Here is a 20,070-nt window from a genome sequence, read left to right as displayed (position 1 = left end):
GGCCTCAAACCTGGCTCTTCTCGTTGTTCACTGCAGTGAACCTGGTCACTACTTTGCACGCATAGATACTTTGTATTAATTCACCAAAAATACACATCTTGATCCATCCAATTTAATAAACTAGGTAACACTAACCCAAGGTGGCGACCCTTGCCGCAAGGTTGAAGGGCATACTTTCCGGTCGGACCGCAAGGGTTTTACAAAATCTTATAAGGTAGGTGATATCTTGTACAGATCCTATGTTGGTATCCGGTTGAGGCCTTTGCTTTCCCTTGCAGCAGAGTGTTCTGAATGTTGCCTAGTGTGTGCAGAATTCATGGCAGCCTCAAACTAGGAGAGAGCATTAGCAAATGGTTGATCAAATTTGAGCGGAATTACAGTTCGAATTATGTGCTTTTTATCACATCTGCGGATCTATGAATCAATGGGGCGATAAGTGAAGGTGAGGGAGATGACGAGCAAGCAGAGGATCGAGAAGACTTTGTGTTGCACATTGCGCATTGGTTAAGCTCTAGAGCTCCATATAAGCAAATAGAACTCATCGATACATAGATGTTGAAAGAGAGCTACAGATGGCAGACAACATCTCAAGCACATCCAGTGGTTGCTTGTCATAGATGAGGATGACAAGGAAGAAGCATTCCGTCAACATCGTGATGAGGGTGGATCCGGTGCAATGTGATTGCACAACTTTTAGTGTGCCATTCCACCTGATCACCTTCCATCTTTGCGATACAGCTTGTCAGCTGCGGAGCCCAACAGCAGATGATGGGTGATCAGGTGCAGCAGCACACTAAATAAAAAAGAGCGAAAACTTTAATAACGTGACCGCATAGCGCAGTGGATTAGCGCGTTTGACTTCGGATCAAAAGGTCCTGGGTTCGACTCCCAGTGTGGTCGTTTCGTTTGCTCTTTTTTTTTATTTGGATCCTCCTAAGGCACATTTTAGCGTTTTTGGACCACAAAAGTTCAATGCGTTTCTGTTAACTAGGTAGGGCTGCAAGCGGATCGGATAGGGCTGGAACATGGTTGACCCAACCCTGAATCTAAACATTGAACAATAGGTCCTAATCCAGATCCAAATAAGATCTGAAGATGTAGAGTTGAACCCACATCAGAGTTTTATATGCTGAAGCTGAAACTCACAAAAAACAAGTATTTTACGTGTAAATTTTGAATGGATCTGATTTAATCTAAATCCAAATATAATCAAACAGACACCATCTGTATCTGAATCCAAAGAAGCCAGGCCACATAAGTCCGAATCTGATCATATCATACATTCGGATCTTAATTAAATATCCATATCCGAGAGTAATATGTCAGATCTGGGTCAGTGGTCTGGCTGGGTCCACTCCAGTCGCACCACCACTCTTAAGTCTAATGGGTCAGACCCAGCTGAGCTATGGCTGTATGAGTCAGACGAGTTGGTCATATGCAGTGGTGGACTGGGCCCGACATTCTAGGTTTGAGCCCATATAGTCCTATGCTTGGCCCGGTCCGAGTAAAATTAAATATGCCTTATCTGGATCCAGAATCATATAATAATACTGAGTTAGTATCGGGTTTGGGGTTAAGATTTGCTACAGTTGATGGGGGTGGAACCCCTTTGGTTTTTCACCCTCACATCTACTTACTCGGACGAGTCTGTGCCGGGCTGAAACGAGCCGAGCTCGGCTTATTTTGCAGCCTTAATTGGAAATACTACAAGTAGATGGGAAGCACATTCTTGAAAAACCGCTACCGAGATGGGAAATATTTTTCTGAAATATTTGGGAAGCGTCTTTGAAACATTTGGGAAGCGCCAAAGATTTTATGAGAAATGCAATCTTCATAGTGTAAAAAATGAGTTTCATTTTTCAGCAAACATGTTTCTCTTTCGTAGGATAAATGTTTCTCAATTTTGGTTTTATTCATTTAGGGGGCGCCCTAATAAAAAAACCCAAATCAAATCAAAGAAAAACATTAATCAAATTAAATATCAAAAGCCCTAATTAAAAATATTTGATTCAAAGCCCTAATTAAAGAAAACAAAAGCTTAATCAAACTAAATATGAAAAATCCCTAATCAAAGAATTTTGATCTAAACCCTAATTTAAATCTTAATAAAAAACTGCCCTAATCAAATACAAGAAAAACCCTAACTAAATTATTTATAAAAATATCTAATTAAAAAAATTTGAGTCAAAGCCCTAATAAAAAAAAATAAAAAAAATCATAATCAAAACCAAGAAAAACCCTGAATCAAATCAAAGAGAGAAGAAGAAAAAGAAAAGAGAAAGAGAGAGAGAGGTAAGGAGTAGACACCCTGTCCTCTCGGCGTTATTTTATTTATTTATTTATTTTTTAGTCCGTTCTTTGTTCCTGTTCTCAGTGTAATGGAGGGTGTTTAAAATAGTGAATCACTGTTCCGCCATCAAACACCCTCTTGGAGGGCATATGGAAGGGATTTCATATGAAACCCAGTCACCGGTATTTTGGCTTCCCATTGACCTTGAGCTCCACCAAATCCCAAACTTCAGCGTGTTTGTTTCACTCTCTTAGAAAATGCGCATTTTCATAGGAAACAGAGCTGTTTCCTTTAGTATGTTATTAAGGCTTATTCTTCTTGAACGTTTCGCATTCATTTTTCAGCCGTTGTCCAAAATGTTTCCTGTTTTTATTTCCCCTTCTAACTTTCTCTCCTATGTGCAGGTGGAGTTCGGCCTAGACCCGACCCGTTTAAAAACTCACGAGTCTCGGGTCAAGTACTGGGACTGAACCCGACCCGTTTATTGCCTTTCACTAGAGAACGCAAACTCGTGAACTCAAACGACCTCAGAGTATATATAAATTCGTACATTTCCGACGTCACTCCGACGGTTTCCGGCGAGCACGCCGGGAATTTCTTCCGCTTTTTTTGTTCTCAAAAGGCCCAACCCTAATTTCCGACGATCGGATGGCGAAATCGGAGAATCAGAAGCATAATCCGTCGATTCTTCAGTCATATCTTCCGTTCTCTGGCAAGAACCTTCCGGCGAGCGATGCAGACGTCGACCCAAACAGCTGCTCGCTCGAGAAATTTAGGCTCTACGAGACGAGAGCGGTAAGAATACGGGAGGAAGCCCTATTTTCCCCTTTCGGTTGAGAAATTGGGACGAATTCGTTTGTTCTGGCGATCAATCCGTATTTTCTTGAAGAGATTCCTTGATACTTTAAAGAAATTAGGTTAAAATCGTTAGCTTTGATATCCAATTGATGCTCCTCTTGATGTTGTAGGAATTCTGGGTATCATTGACGAATTACGTCGTCTTTGCTCCTTTTTGATGACGAATTGGAGTTTTTTTTTTAATGTTGCAGATGTTCTGTAATCTTCGGTGTTGTTGAAAATCAGGTCGAATTTGTTCTCTTTAAAATGGAGTTAGGGTTTGTTTTCATTGTCTCAGAGTGTCTTTTCTGTCTTTCAAAAGTTAGGCTGAATTTGCTTGCTTTGTTCGATGATTTTGAGTCTCCTGTCGCTTCTGAGGAGTTTCTTCGATTTTGATTGAATAGTTAGGTGGAGTTCGTCTGCTCATATGCTGAATTAGGACATTTTTGTTTCTTTTTTTCTGATTGGTCATTCTTTTTATTTTCTTTTTAATTGGTGAATGAGGGTCGCCTTTTGGTGTTTCAGAGGTTCTATCTTATTGGAAGTGATCGTTTGAAGAGATTCTTCCGTGTACTCAAGATCGACAGATGCGAGCCATATGAGCTCAACATAAGTGAAGATCCGGTTGTTTATTCGCCTCTGGAAATCAAGAATTTGCTGCAGCGTATCAGCGAAGGGAATCGAGCGACTGGAGGTCTCGTTTTTGTGGCTAAAGTCTACGGGATAGCAGGTTAGAGTCTTCAACGTTTTAACGTTTTGGCTCTATTCAGCACTTCTCCATTAATATTTCTCTACTTATTTTTTCATCAGCACGCACCTGTTGTTCCGAGCATCTAATTCGATCAGTTAATGAAATTCTGTGCTTTATTTTTTGGTGAACAATCTGATGGAGTGGATCGAATCGAATTGCAGGTTGCATAAAGTTTTTAGAGTCGTATTATCTTATCTTAGTGACAAAGCGAAGGCAGATAGGGTGCATCTGTGGGCATGCCATTTATAGCATTGAGGAGAGCCAATTGATCACAGTTCCACATTCATCTATACAGACTGATACTGCGCACTCTAAGACCGAACTCAGGTATCTATTGTTGTTTCTTGTTCCTTGGTGTTGAATTCGTCCTCGAGTGCTTAAATTATGGTCACACATATCAGTGTCGACTATATCTCTTCAAGGAAAAATCTCAGGATATTATAGGCTTATTCATTATTCCTGGAAATTCTTGCCTTAAATTAATAGAAAATTTTCAAAATATAAAAACGATAATAGAAAAATAAGAAAAAAAAATTATTATGATAAATCATGACATTTTAAGTATCTGATATTTTGAAGAAGTTAGGATATTTACCTTTTTAATCATTCTTTACGAGCCAGTGTATTCTAAATATGGCAAGGTCTGTGATAACATATACATTGCAGCAATGCCTTTTTCATCTCTGCTTATTTGTGATTTTCTAGATGTACCGAGGTGGAATGGTGCTTCTTTGTTTAGTGGCTTATCCGACCATGGAAGAGCTCATGAATAGTTTAGCAGATTACTAAGTAAAAAACTTGACATTTTTTGTGAGATTCTTTGGATGAAAATATCTATGCTTTAGCCATTGTGAATTTTATATAGGAACATCTGGCCATTTTTCATAAGCAACTTGGTGTTTTCCTGTTGGTAAATGCATGAAATCATTGAAATGTTATGTTTACATACGTTTAATTTGAGGAACATGATTTTTTTTCTTGCACCATATATTGTTGTCAAATAAGTTGCAACAACATGATTGGAACTGCTCCTCAGCTGTTCATAGTTTTGCTGTATCAACTATTGTTTCAGTCAAAAGTAGATGCTGTTGTTGATGTCTGATTAATGTTGATGAGGTTAGCAATTTTTTGAAGGGTTTTTGTTGCTGGAATGTGGCATGCTTCAGTTTAATGTTCTACTTTGATCTCTTTTTAAGTGTATCAGCATTTATTTATACATATGTTATGTATTTAAATTTATAAATAACATGGAAATCATTTCATGTTTGTTATCTAAAAAGCCCCTTTATCACTTTTACACAAGTTTTTATATTCTGGGTTTGCAATTTTTGTGCAGTTCATCAAAGTCAATGCTTTATAATTTCTCTAGCATGTCGTTTTGGTGATTTTAAGATGCCAACAGAATTTGCTTTGCTGGATCTTTTATTTGTATGCATTTGAATATTTTGTTGTTCCTGTGAAATTGTGCATGGTTGGTCTTTCATCTGAGAACTGTTTGTATTTTGTTCAGGTACAAGAAGCTTTTATCCAGTGTTGACCTGACCAAAGATTTCTTCTATAGTTATACATATCCTATTATGCGAAGTTTGCAAAAAAATGTCCTTGCAGTGGGTGATGAAGGGATGCCTTATGAGAACATATTTGTTTGGAATGCATACCTTACAGAAGCAGTTCGACAATGGTGTAATAATACACGTTGGACTATTGCCTTGGTTCATGGGCACTTCAAGCAGGTATTATTGCTTTGGATTATGATATTTCTGTCTCATATTTGTCGTCAAATGGTTTTCAGTTCTGTCATATTTCATCATCATTATTTACCTGGTAGAGAGTGTGCTTGAATGCTACAATAGCTGTAACGCCCCGAAAACTTAACCCAAAAATATGAGGATTTTTTTTTGCAGCGGAAATCATTTCACAACTCATGGTTAAGTGATCGGAACAATACAGGAAAAGGATAACCAAACACACTTCACTTTATTTATTTCATCAGAGTCCTACAAATGAATATTACATTCTACGGATCAAAGAAAAGGAAAGTCTACAACAGAACAGCCCGGGAACCAGTAGATCAAACCGATAGTCGACGCCTTCCTTGTAGCCACTTGTGATGACTACTCATGTTTTGAAAAAAAAAAAAAAATAGAAGTATAGGAATTAGACTACAACCAGTCTAAGCAGGAAACTGTAACTTTTAATGCAAGTATATCATGAATCTAGTATGTGATGTGGGTGTCAAGTGCCAGTATGTAGCATAGTCAAAAGCAATCATAGTGAATAAACAACATTATCAGTTAATTCATTTCTAACCTTTACACATTTCATTAATTAAATCTAGTACAAAACTAAAGTATAATCATACTGAAAGAATATGAAACTGTCTCCTTACTAACTCTATTCATTGTGCTACCTAACTGTTCTAAAATTGTGTTTAAATTATCTTATTCCGCTGGTACACACGGGCTCCGGCAACCATCACAGAAGAAAACGTTCGGGGGTATATTATTTAAGAGTATTTTATTAACCCGAACGTTCTAACTGAGACTGTAATCCCAAGGGAGCGATCAGTAGCCTAGAAGAACCTCCCAAGGGCTCAACTAAAAAAAAAAACAGGATACATCCTTAACTTCTGCAAAAGACGTGGGACTACCACCTAGGACACATAGGTAGTCCGGATCCTCTGACTCCAAGGATGGGGGACCAACGAGCCGCTTTACGCTCGAAAACCAAAACACAAGTCCTCGAAGTTTTATACTACCTACCCTCTCCAAGGTAAGCCCCAAAACTGAGTGGGTTGGTTTTATTATTTAATTACGTTTCCGAATTACAGGGTATTTTCCCAACTTCCTCCTGATATCGTAGTAGTATATTCCCAACCTTAACCCCTTTTTACCAAGGTTTATAACCCAAATACCAAACCTTTTCATATGGATTTCATATCCCACTTAGAGTGCTCCAGTGCCTTTAAGCCAGTCAAGCACACAACCATTTAGTTTAAGATTTCTTGTCATGTCTAATTTCCATTGTACACAATTTATCAGCCTTAAATACCTGCATCGGGTACCTATGTGTTATGTAAACCCAAATGATTCATTTGGGAATAATACCATGTAATTATAGTAGTGTTATAACCAGTTTATACACATATCAGTTTTATGCACAGTTAAATAGTAAATCCCAGGAACACTTAATCTGTTTCTAAACAGGCTGTTGTTGAGCAATATATGATACATTGCAACCTAATCAATGATAACAGTAACAGTATATGTTGCTGAGCAGTTTATGGTACATTGTAGCCTAATCAATAATAACTAAGAAAATGAATCGAAATCAAGTTTGATAACAGGTAACGAAAACATATGTATTCAGGCTTGATATCAGTTAATAAACCACCATAGGAATATATTTGATATAGTCAGCACACTGTTGTATAGTCTTTATAATAATATAAATTCTGGTTTGATGACAGAACACAAAATTTCATAGAAATCAAATGTAATCACAGTTCAAAGAACAAAATCATAGGTAATCGGATTGGATGACAATCTACAACATAACTGTCAAATAATAATCATGCAAACAACTTTACATTACGAAAATCATATGAAATTTATAATCCCACAACATCATAATCTATCTGAAAACATGATGCACATCGTATAATATGCCTAAATCAGGTTATACATGTCACTTCTTATACAAATTTAAAATAAAGAAACCCCATGCCTTAATCGAATAAATTTTTTTTTGGAATAACATAGATATATGGTGAGAATATGATCTTTCCTACTTTCTTTTAATGTTAAAAGTTAAAACCCCATAATTCCTAACCGAATTAAATCTTTTGACTCTGCCAACCGAAATCCCCAAACCTGGGGTTCCAATACTTCAGCCGAAAAGCTTCCTCCCCGATCTGGGTTATAAATTCGAAGATCGATAACCCCCAAATTCGGGGTTATCTTTTTTTTTCTCCCGGGTGAAATTACCCATTGTTTCAGCCAAACCCCCCAATTCTGAACAGATTTGGGGTTTCTGGGTTAGGGTTAGGCAAGGAACCCCCAAATCGATGTCACAACTACTAAAAACCCCGACTCACAGAGTTGGGTTTCCGGCAGCCAAGAAATACATTGTAATGTTCAGATCATGAGAAAAGAATCGGGATTCCTCTTGACCGACCCAACCACAGATGGATTCAGTCCACTCCCAACAAAAACATAGACAAAATCCTACCTTTTTCCGACGATTGGAGGAGGAGGTGGCTGGCGACTGATGCAGCAGGTGGTTGGAGCTTTCCGACGTTGGTGCTCCCGCTGGTGTGCGCAAGATCGTCAGAGAGGGTCGAGCGTGAGAGAGAGAGCAAGAGCAGAGTGAAGGGTAAAGCTTCCCTCCACCCCCTCTTTATCGATCCAAGGCCCTCCCTCCCTCCGCGAAAGGCGGAGGGAGTTATTTACGACCCTCTGTAACTCCCCTCCCTTCTTGAGCTTGGCAAGAATTGTGCCCTAGGTACGATTCTTGTATGCAAGGTTTTTAATAACCTGCGATCGGGTCCGGGTCCGAACCCCGCGACCCGCGATGCCGGATCCACCCTAGTGTGAATCCGGGTCAGCAGTGAGTGGTGGATCCACAATTGGATCCATTTGGGTCCAATTGTGGATTCGACCCAACAAAATACATATTATTTTTACTATATGTATATATATTTAAATTATAACTATTTTCTTAAATAGTTTCAGTATTTTCTATATACTTTTAATACCCCTTTTTATAGATTTCTTGTAGATCCGGGTAACGGATCCCAAACCCAAATCTTAAAATTTGTAGATATTACATCCTCTCCCAGGAAAAAAATTTCCTCCTCGAAATTTACCTGTAAGAGATTACTCGAAAAGATTGGGGTACTTTTTCCGCATATCAACCTTAGGCTCCCATGTGCTTTCATCGATGCTATGATGTTGCCATCTCACCTTGACAAAAGGAATGGTCTTAGATCGTAAGACACGATCGCTTCGCTCCAATATTTCCACGGGCTTTTCTTCCATTGTCAAGTTTTCTCGTATATCCACATCCTCATATTGAATGACATGAGACAAATCTTGCAGATACTTTCTCAACATCGAGACGTGAAACACGTTATGTATCCTGAGCATATTGGAGAAGTAAAGCTACTCGATAAGCCGTCTCTCCAATCCGTTCTAGAATCTCGAATGGTCCCACGAATCTGGGGCTTAGTTTTCCTTTCTTACCAAATCGAAACACACTTTTGTTGGGTGATATTTTCACAAAAACTCGACCCCCCACACCAAAAATGAGTTCTCTGCGCCTCAGGTCCGCATAGCTCGTCTGACGACTTTGAGCTATTAGCAATCTGTCTCTGATCATCTTGACCTGCTGAGTGTAATGTTGTAGTACGATTGGTGATTCTAAAGAGCGTTCACCAACCGCATCCCAATAAATCGGTGATCTGCAAGGTCTTCCATAAAGAGCCTTAAAAGGAGCCATGCCGATGCTTGCATGATAACTATTATTATAAGCATATTCTGCTAAAACCACATGCTTATCCCATTCACCCTTCCAGTCCAGCATACATGCTTGTAACATATCTTCGAGCGTCTGGATAGTTATTTCCGATTGGCCGTCGGTTTGGGGATGAAAGGCCGTACTCAGCTTCAACTTTGTACCCAATGCCTGCTGTAACTGACCCTAAAACCGAGAAGTGAACCGTGGGTCACGATCTGATATAATTGAGACAAGTACTTCATGTAAGCGAACAACCTCTCGAATATATAGATTTGCTAAGCTCTCGAGAGATTGAGCGATCCTTATGGGTAGAAAATAAGCTGATTTTGTGAGTCGATCTATAATCACCCAGATAGCTGTTAAAATGTATACTCAAAAACCTTATTGTAAGTATAAATATATATACTTATATACATAGAGATACGTATACATATGTTATATGTATACGTATCTCTATATATAAGTATATATATTTATACATTTTTTCCTTTTTACTCGAAAAGGGTATTTTTGTCCTTTTATATTTTGCGCATATTCCATTTGGAATATGTTGTACCTTTTTTCTTTATTTTTAATTTCTTTTATTTTTTATGTTTTTCCTTTTTGTAATTACAAAAAGGTGCCTTGGGGGTCTCCCCAATAGAGTCGTTGGGGAGCCCCCAACGGTCACAATTGTGACCGTTGGGAGCTCCCCAACGACTCCTTTGGGGAGCCCCCTTGCACCTCTTATTTCTTGTATAAATAGGGGTGTTCCCCCTTGTAATTCTTTAAGCTTGAGAGTCTCAAGCATTTGCTTTTATTTATGAAATACATGCATTATTGCATGTTTATTATTTATATCTTTTTGCATATTTTGTTCAAGTATTGTGAGAGTGCTTTCATGCACTTCTTTTATAGAGTATTTGTGCTTGTATGGGTATTGTCTCTTCATAGACAATTTTACATGGCATCAGAGCTCGGTTGGTGATTGAAGATCGTGGGATCCTCTTTTGTTCGAGTGCCTCGAAAACCGTGCCTTCGGATTTTTAGAGATTGAAGTGGTGGATCTTGCTTCTCAAATATTTTAGAAGGATCTTGTGCAAAGTAGAAGTTGAAACATTGTATTGGTACGTCTTTTTTCTCCTTCTCTTTACGCCTTAATGGGTGAGAAAGAGTCTCATTTTGCCCTTGGCTTCAAGTTGAATGGGTCCAACTATCATATTTGGGCCGGGAATATGGAGGCCCACATAAAAGGAAAAAGGATTGTTGGGTTATGTGCAAGGAACGATTCCGGAACCGGAACCCAAGATAACCGTAGCGGACGGAAGCGAAATCAAGATTCTTGAGGGAGAGGAAAGAATCAAAGCTCTTGAGGAATACTCCAAGAAACACGACGAATGGGAAATGAAGAACTTCAAGATTCTTTCTTGGTTCTTCGCATCCGTCGAAACAAAGATTAATGCCAACATTATCAAATTCAAAAAAGCATCGGAAGCTTGGCATTATCTCGAGAAAATGTATACATCAAGAGATCTATCCCATAAGTATTACCTTCAAAAGAAGGCCCTCTCCCTTACTCAAGGTGAAATGTCGATTAGGGAATATTTTGCCGATCTTTCCTCTATTTGGGATGAGCTCTCTATGCTCGAACCAAAATGGAGTGGAGAGGCAATTGAACTTCGCCACAAGCAACTTGAAGAAGATCGTTTCTTCAATTTTTTGAATGGGTTGAGACCGGAATTTGAGCAAATAAGGTCATCACTTCTATCCTCATTTTCTCCTCCCTCTCTTGAAGATGTTCTCACCAAATTAAGTGGTGAGGAGACTCGTATGAGTTTATGCAAACAAGGACCAAGTGTTCTTATGGTTCCTTGTAATCATGAAGAAAACAATGAGGTTAATGCCGTATCAAGACCCGGAAATAATGTAAAGACCTATCGTCCCCCTCATTTTAAATTCCAAAATCAAGGAGGAGATAGTGGACAAAGAGGAAAGAGAAACTATAGCAAGACTATATGTCATTTTTGTAAAGAACCGGGGCATATCAAGCCCGTATGTCCCAAATGGAAGAAGCTTCTAGCTATGGCCACCACCGGTGCACCACAAAAGGAAGATGCATCATCAAGTGAGTCACTCTCGTTGAACCAAATAATGGAAGCTCTTCAACCTCTTCTCAAGGGAGCTACATCCGGTGCCGCCGTATCTACTTCTTCCATTCCAGGTAAAGTCTCTTGGCTTTTGGACTCAGGTGCATCTTTTCATATGTCCCCAAACATGTTTTCACTTTCCGATTATTCAAAAAATGTTTCTCCATCCTTTGTTTCCACTGCGGATGGAACCTCTCTTGAAATTAAAGGAATAGGCAATTTTGAAACTCAAGATTTTTTTATTCCTAAAATTAGATTTATACCTAAACTTAACTTAAATCTTCTCTCTGTTTCTCAACTCTCGGACCATGGTTGTGATATTAAATTTTCATGTGATAAATGTTTAATACAGGATCGCCTGTCCGAGAAATTGATTTGGGAAGGCTTTAGAAAAGGCGATTTATACTATATGGAATCTCTTCAAGTTCCAAAATCTTTTTGTAATGTTGCCCGAAACAAAGATATAAATGTGTGGCACAAAAGACTTGGTCATCCTAATATCACCAAGTTATCTTATTTACATTTTGCAAAGGACCTATGTAAAAGTTCTTTTTCTTGTAATGACTGTATTCTCAGAAAAATGCAAAGTTTACCTTTTGAGCAAAGAACTATAATCTCATCAAAACCCTTTGAAATTGTTCATTCTGATGTTTGGGGACCCGCACCTGTAGTCTCAAAAGGAGGCTTTTCTTATTATGTTATTTTTGTGGATGATTTCTCTAGATATTCATGGATCTTTTTTCTTAAATTCAAACATGAAGTCTTTTCGTGCTTTAGAACTTTCCATTCAATGATCAAGAATCAATTTAATAGTAACATAAAGATTTTTAGAAGTGATTCTGGAGGAGAATATCTCTCCAACCAATTTAAAATATATCTTGAAGATCAAGGAATCATTCACCAAAGATCTTGTCCTAAAACCCCACAACAGAATGGGTTGGCCGAAAGAAAACATAGGCATATCATTGAGACCACTAGAACTCTTCTTATTTCCCAAAACATCCCTAAAAATTTTTGGGTTGAAGCAGCTCTTGCTTCTGTTTATCTGATAAATCGCTTGCCTTCTAGAATATTAGGGAAAATATCTCCTTTTAAGATTTTATATAAACTCGAACCGGATTATAATAGGTTACGAGTCTTCGGGTGTAAGTGTTTCATACTTACAGATAAGAATGACAAACTATCTCCCAAGGCTATTCCCTGCGCTTTTCTTGGATATTCTGAAACTCAAAAGAGATTTCGATGCTATAATCCTCGAGAAGATAAGTTATATGTCTCTAGAAATGTAACTTTTTTGGAAAATGAAAGTGGATTTGAAAAAAATGTTTCTCAACAAGAAAATTTTGATTATTCCTTCCTTTTTGACTTATTATCTAGTAATGATGATACATCTAGTGATGATGATGTATCATCAAACCATGATGAGAACATTGAAAGTAATGTCGAAGAGCATAACCAACAAGAAGGCAGGATTTCAAGTGATCCTATAACATACTCTCGTAGAAACCAAGACACCTTTAGAAGTGCTATAGATCAATATAGTGAACTTGTTCCTGTTCTCGATCACCGAAGATCGGAGAGGAATAGGAGACCTCCCACTCATTTTGTCTCCTTTGATTCCTTCTCACCCCGATATAGGGCTTGTCTTAGTGCCATTCACTCTTATTTTGAACCAAGAAATTTTGAAGAAGCAAAAAAATGTATAGAATGGCAAGAAGCTATGCAAAATGAACTTAATGCTCTTAAAAAGGCTGAAACTTGGGATTTCCAAACTCTACCCATAGGAAAGAAAACTATAGGCTCTCGATGGGTTTTTAAGATTAAAACTAAGAGCGACGGATCCCTTGAAAGGTATAGGGCTCGCTTAGTTGCAAAAGGGTATGGGCAAGAGTATGGAATTGATTATGAAGAAACTTTTGCTCCTGTAGCACGAATGGTTACAGTTAGATGTCTTATCACTATTGCATCTATTAAAAATTGAAATATCTTTCAAATGGATGTAAAAAATGCCTTTTTAAATGGTGATCTTAATGAAGAAGTGTATATAGATGCTCCACCAGGCATGAAGATCCCTAAAGATAAAGTCCTTCGTCTTCGAAAGGTCCTTTATGGTTTGAAACAAGCCCCCAAAGCCTGGTATGACAGATTTACCAGTGTAATGCTGGAAAATGGTTTCTCCTCCTGTTATACTGACACTGCTCTATTTACTAGAAAATCTAAGGCAGGAATTGTAATATTATTACTATATGTTGATGACATGTTAATTACAGGTGATGATGTTCAAGGAGTCAAGGGTATTAAGTCCGTCTTGACTTCAAAATTTGAGATGTCAGACTTGGGTTTTCTGACATATTTTCTTGGAATTGAGGTTGCCTATTCGCAACGTGGTTATTTTTTATCCCAGTCTAAGCTTGCTTGTGAGATTATTGACAGATCAGGAATCTCTGATGACAAAGTATGCGAAACCCCTGAAGTCGTGGGAGCAAAAATGAAGATTGACGACGGTGTTCCTCTAATCGATCCTACTCCTTACAGACAGTTGGTAGGTTCTTTAATGTATCTCAGCATTACTCGACCCGATTTGTCCCATGCTATACACATAGCCAGCCAGTTTCAACATGCTCCTACAACCGTTCATATGAGTGCTGTGCTTCGCATCATCAGATATTTGAAGGGAACGGTAAATAAGGGAGTATTCCTATCCTCTTCTTCTGAATTGAAATTGCTTGCTTATACTGACTCAGATTGGGGAGGTGACCCTAGTAACCGTCACTCCACCACTGGTTTTTGTATTTTCTTAGGAGAATCTTTGATCTCATGGCGTTGTAAAAAGCAACAGAAGGTCTCCTTATCATCCACTAAAGTCGAATACAGAGCCATGACATCTACTACCATGGAAATAGTATGGATTAGACGTCTTTTGGAAGATATGAGAGTAGTTGTCAAAGAACCAACAAAGCTTTGCTGTGACAATAAAAGTGCAATCTACATTGCCAAGAACTACACATTTCACGAGCGAACAAAGCATATAGAGATGGACTGCCATTATGTCAGGGAAGAATACTTGAAGAAGGTCATTGATCTACCATACGTGACGTCTGAGTATCAACTTGCAGACTTCTTCACAAAAGCACTTTGTTCGCCTAGATTTCAGTTCCTTCTTGACAAACTTGCGGTTATCACACTGTAAGTTTGAGGGGGGGTGTTAAAATGTATACTCAAAAACCTTATTGTAAGTATAAATATATATACTTATATACATATGTTATATGTATACGTATCTCTATATATAAGTATATATATTTATATATTTTTTCCTTTTTACCCGAAAAGGGTATTTTTGTTCTTTTACATTTTGCGCATATTCCATTTGGAATATGTTGTACCTTTTTTCTTTATTTTTAATTTCTTTTATTTTTTATGTTTTTCCTTTTTTTAATTACAAAAAGGTGCCTTGGGGGTCTCCCCAATAGAGTCGTTGGGGAGCCCCCAACGGTCACAATTGTGACCGTTGGGAGCTCCCCAACGACTCCTTTGGGGAGCCCCCTTGCACCTCTCATTTCTTGTATAAATAGGGGTGTTCCCCCTTGTAATTCTTTAAGCTTGAGAGTCTCAAGCATTTGCTTTTATTTATGAAATACATGCATTATTGCATGTTTATTATTTATATGCTTTTTGCATATTTTGTTCAAGTATTGTGAGAGTGCTTTCGTGCACTTCTTTTATAGAGTATTTGTGCTTGTATGAGTATTGTCTCTTCATAGACAATTTTACAATAACATCATGTTGTCTTCGTGTTTTGGGCAAAAGTTTCTTCATAGTCAATCTCGTATTCTTGACTATATTCATTTGCAACTAATCGAGCCTTATATCTCTCAAGAGATCCATCGCTCTTAGTTTTTACCTTAAATACCCATCTACACCCTATTGCTTTCTTACCCTTAGGAAGATCTTGGAACTCCTAAGTCTTTGCCCTGTTGAGAGCTGAAAGCTCACATTCCATTGCTTTCAACCATTCATCATTCTTTTTTGCTTCTTCGAACTTTCTGTGTTTTATATAAGAATGAATGGCGCTAAGGTAGGCTCTATGTTTAGGAGTAAACGAATCATATGAAATAAACTTAGAAGGCATCTTTCTACTTCACTCAGTTCTTTGTAGGTTTTCATCATTTGTTGAATTGGACCCACTAGGTTCACTAATTTTTTCAATTGGACTCCTAAAACTGTTTCTATCTCTATGAGTATATGTTATAGGATCTCTCAATGCTCCTTCATTTCTATGTTGGGAGATAGGTGGATGGGAAGAGCCATCTTCTTTATCATTGACGTCATTATGAATGAAATCGTCACTATCATCATCATGTGCTAACATTTCAAATAAAAAAGAGTAATCCATGTTTTCTTCAAAGGGTTCACTCCTTTCAAAACCATTAACATTTTCTAGAAAACTCACATTTCTGGAAGCATATAGCTTGTCATTCTTAATATCATAACAACGAAACCTTTTTTGGGTTTCGGAATATCCAAGAAAAGCGCATGCAATGATTTTTGGTGAAAGCTTGTCGTTCTTGTCAGTAAGAACAAAGCATTTACAACCGAAAATTCTCAACCGACTATAGTCGGGTTCTTTGGTATACAATTTTTCAAAAGGCGAGATATTGTTCAAGTTTTTAGAAGGTATCCGATTTATCAGATAGACAGATGCTAAAGCCGCTTCAACCCAAAAACCTTTTGGGATGTTTTGAGAAACAAGTAATCTTCGAGTTGTCTCTATTATATGTCTATGCTTCATTTCGGCTAATCCATTTTGTTGAGGGTTTTCGGACAAGATCTTTGGTGAAGAATATCATGACTTTCAAGATAATTTTTGAATTCACTTGAAAGGTATTCTCCACCAGAGTCAGTTCTAAAATTTTTTAGATTCCTATTAAATTGATTTAACAATATCTCGTGTAGTCGTCAACAAAAATGACATAATATGCAAAGCCTCATTTTGATAGGACGTGTGCCGGTTCCCGTACATCCGAATGGATAATTTCAAAAGGTCTTGTTGTAAACATAGATCTTTGACAAAAAAGCAAATTTTTTCATTTTCCCAAGAATACAGTCGTTACAAATGATCTCTTTTACATAGACTTTTAACAAAAGGTAAATGAGAAATTTTTGCAATATTTGGATGTCCAAGTCTCTTGTGCCACACATTAATATCCTTTTGTTGGATAACATTACAAAACGGGTTCTTTGGAATTTGAGGGAATCGACATAGTATAGATTGCCCTTCCTAGTGCTTTCCCCAATCAATCTCTCGGACTGGCGATCCTGTATCCAACATTTGTTAGCTAGAACACTTGGGTTGTTCTTGCTTATACCCATACGAGTCTCTTTCCCACTTAGTTTAGTAATTACATCTTTAAGAGAGGGGGAAGTGAAGACAAATAAAAGAGAAGATCGGATTTGTTCGAATTCAGGCCTAAGCCCATTCAAAAAATTAAAAAATCTATCTTCTTCCAATTGTTTATGATGAAGCTCTATGGCTTCTCCACTCCACTTGGGTTCGAGCATAGCAAACTCATCCCAAATAGAAAAGTGTTCGGCAAAATACTCCCTTATAGTCATCTCTCCTTGATGAAGAGTTAGCGCCCTCTTTTGGAGGTAATATTTATGGGATAAGTCCCTAGAGATGTATATCTTCTCAAGGTACTCCCACGCTTGAGAAGCCTTTTTAAACTTGATAATATTGACGTTAATTCTTGTTTCTACGGATGAGAAAATCCATGAGAGGATTTTAAAATTTCTCATCTCCCATTCTTCATGCTTTTTGGTGTAGTCTTCAAGAGCCTTGGCTCTTTTTTCGCCTTCAAGGATTTTTATTTCTCCTTTCTCCATCAAGGTTATCTTTGGCTTCGGTTCAGGAATCAAGCCTTAGAAATAGCGCCAAAGTCCTTTCCCTTTAATATGAGCCTCCATGTTTTCGGCTCAAACGCGATAGTTGGTTCCATTGAGTTTGAAACCGAGAGAAAAATGAGTCCTTTTCACCCATTGGAGAGGAGAGATGATGAAAAAGAATACGTACCACAAAGGATTTTTAGACCTTTCTTGATAGAAGAGTCTTCTAAAATTTTGGATGAACAAGAGGATCCACTCCAATCACCAAAAATTCGAAGGCATGCTTTTTGAGGCATCGAAAAAAGTGAGAATCCACACCATCTTTCTTTCTCCAACCTTGCTTTGATACCATGTGAATAATCCTTGCAAACAATCAAGTTTTCAAATAACTTGATACTTTAAATACTCAAGATACAAAATAAATGCACGGTGTTTATAAGCTTTACACAACAAAAGAAGTGCAATAAATGCACAATGTTTATAAGCTTTACACCACAAAAGAAGTGCAATAAATGCACACTGTTTATAAGCTTAAGGAGACTCCTTACTGTAATACGTTCCTTTAATGGACTCACATAGCCTTTATTTATAAGCACTTAAGGAGACGTTGGGAACGACTCTTATTAGATACGTTGGGAATTAGCCCAACGTCTACCTTTTAAACTGTGTACAAGAGTCAGTGGCTGACTATTGTACACCGTACAAAGTCAGCCAGCCACTGACTGTGTACAAAAATATTACATAAAAGAACAAAAATAAGAAATGAAAAAAATTATAAAAATAAGAAAAAAATAAAAAGGAGGAATTACAATCATATTAAAAAACATGAATGTGTAAAACATAGAAATGACTAAAATACCCCTATAACTAAAGAAATATATATTATATATATAAGTAGATGGATACATGTACATATATATGTATCTTCTTATATATATATAATATATATATAAAATACATTGTCTTATGAATTACAATTTAACACTGTGCACGACGAGGATGAGGGCGGATAAGAGGGAGGCTATCACACCTTGAATCACCGAAGAGCGGGTTTTGGGAGAGACGTGCGCGCCTCGCGCGTTGGGGGCATTGATCTGCGAGGGCCTGCCTTAGAAAGGGAGGCTTTTCGACCTGGTGATGGAAGACGTTGGTGGTCTTCCTCTTGCGCGGTGAATGCCGAAGCTGGGGAGGTTCTCCTTATGGGGGCCCGGGGCATGCGTAGAGGGGCGAGGCGAGGGTGTCTGCGCCGATGTTAGGGAGGTTCTCCTCGCGGCACGTTCCGTGCGCGCGCGAGAATGCCTCTGGTGCAGAGGTGGGAGCGATGCGCGGCGTCGGGGAGGGACGAAGCTGTTGCGGGGGCTGGCAGGTACACGTTGCCGTGGCTTGCCACTCTCGGAGCTGAAGCTGAAGCGAATCCGGGGTTGAGAGCCATACGACCATCGACCGACCAAGGGAAGAACCACGTCCTTGGCTACTCACGAGGTGAGTCCTGCCCAGGGCTTGCGCCTGCTGGGGCTGAAGGGAGAAGAGGGAGAAGGGAACCCCACACAGGGGATTTCTATTCCAAATTTCGATGCCCTAAGGCTTGTCACAAAATGGTTATATAGCCTACAAGAGAGGGGCCCTTTCTGTGAAGGGCGCTGTTACAAAAGAGGCTGAGCACCCTGTCGGTGTGCTCAGTCAAACTAATCCCCCCTGCAGCCTCTGTAGGGGGTATGAACACAAGCGCCCAGGTCTGGGTGCCTGCTTGCCAAAATCGGCTCCCTGCCGCGGCTGCGACAGGTGGTCTGCCTTGCCTTTTCTGATGGAGAAGCCTGCATATGCAACCCGGCAGACTATAGTGCCTGTCGAGGTCTTCTAGCCATTGGCCTTCAGCGCCAACGCATGGGCGTTGGCGTGATCCTCCGTGTGGGCGCGTATCAAGTCCCACTACACGTCCGCCTTTGCTTGCCCTCAAGACAAAAACCTTGGGTAGTCCCTCCAGAGTTCATTTTCCCACATCCAACTGGCTGTCTTTATGCCTTCGCCGTCCTACTCAACGAGGTGCTTCTTTACAAACCGCCCACCTCCCCGTTGCATCCTCTTAGTTTTCAAGATCTTTGTGGGAAGGGGGGCATCATCTTCTTGGGGAACCTCAATGGTTGTTGGTGGCGTCCCATAATATGGTTTGAGCCTTGAGACGTGAAAAACCGGGTGGATCTTGACCTTCGGAGGTAACTCAAGGAGGTAGGCCACTTTGCCAACCTTCTTCTCAATCCAAAAAGGGCCATAATACCGTGGGAGTAGCTTAGTGTAGGGTTGACCGAAGAGTGTTTTTTGTCCCCTTTGAACTCGCTTGAGCCACTCCCAATCACCCTCTTCGAAGTTCCGATCTAACCGCCCCTTGTCATAGATTCGCTTCATCCGTTGTTGTGCTTAAGCAATATTCGTCTTGAGGATGACTCTTATTTCATCACGGGTCTGGAGCTCACGGTCCACATCCAATGAATGGGCACTCCCGTGCTCGTATGAGATGATGGAGGGCGGGGGATACCCATATAATGCTTCAAACAGAGTGATGTCGATGGTGGATTGAAAACTTGTATTGTATGCAAATTCCACCCAAAGGAGGTAGGCAGCCCATTGTGAAGGTTGATCGCTAGTGAAACACCGCAAGTAGGAGG

The 20,070-nt window shown here is 39.1% G+C and overlaps 1 protein-coding gene and 1 non-coding gene across 2 annotated transcripts in view; both read left to right on the top strand.

Moving 5' to 3' along the window:
- Nucleotides 1–826: 826 nt before the first annotated feature.
- TRNAR-UCG (transfer RNA arginine (anticodon UCG)) lies at nt 827–900 on the top strand. The gene has a single exon. It is a non-coding gene; the product is annotated as a tRNA-Arg (tRNA).
- A 1,916-nt stretch (nt 901–2,816) lies between these two features.
- Nucleotides 2,817–20,070, top strand: part of ATSAC1 (Phosphoinositide phosphatase family protein) — a 39,433-nt gene continuing 22,179 nt past the window's right edge. Inside the window, exons 1-4 of the mRNA XM_089988089.1 lie at nt 2,817–3,085; nt 3,653–3,857; nt 4,040–4,205; nt 5,389–5,611. Of these exons, the coding sequence (XP_089844215.1) occupies nt 2,939–3,085; nt 3,653–3,857; nt 4,040–4,205; nt 5,389–5,611 (741 nt within the window). The 5' untranslated portion in view covers nt 2,817–2,938. The remainder of the gene's footprint in view (nt 3,086–3,652; nt 3,858–4,039; nt 4,206–5,388; nt 5,612–20,070) is intronic.

Source organism: Nuphar pumila, chromosome 14, assembly GCF_984573655.1.
Source record: "Nuphar pumila chromosome 14, dmNupPumi1.hap1.1, whole genome shotgun sequence".
Classification (NCBI taxonomy): Eukaryota; Viridiplantae; Streptophyta; class Magnoliopsida; order Nymphaeales; family Nymphaeaceae; genus Nuphar; species Nuphar pumila.
The sequence above is the reverse complement of the archived record's forward strand: the minus strand, read 5'-3'. Positions and strand labels throughout refer to the sequence as shown.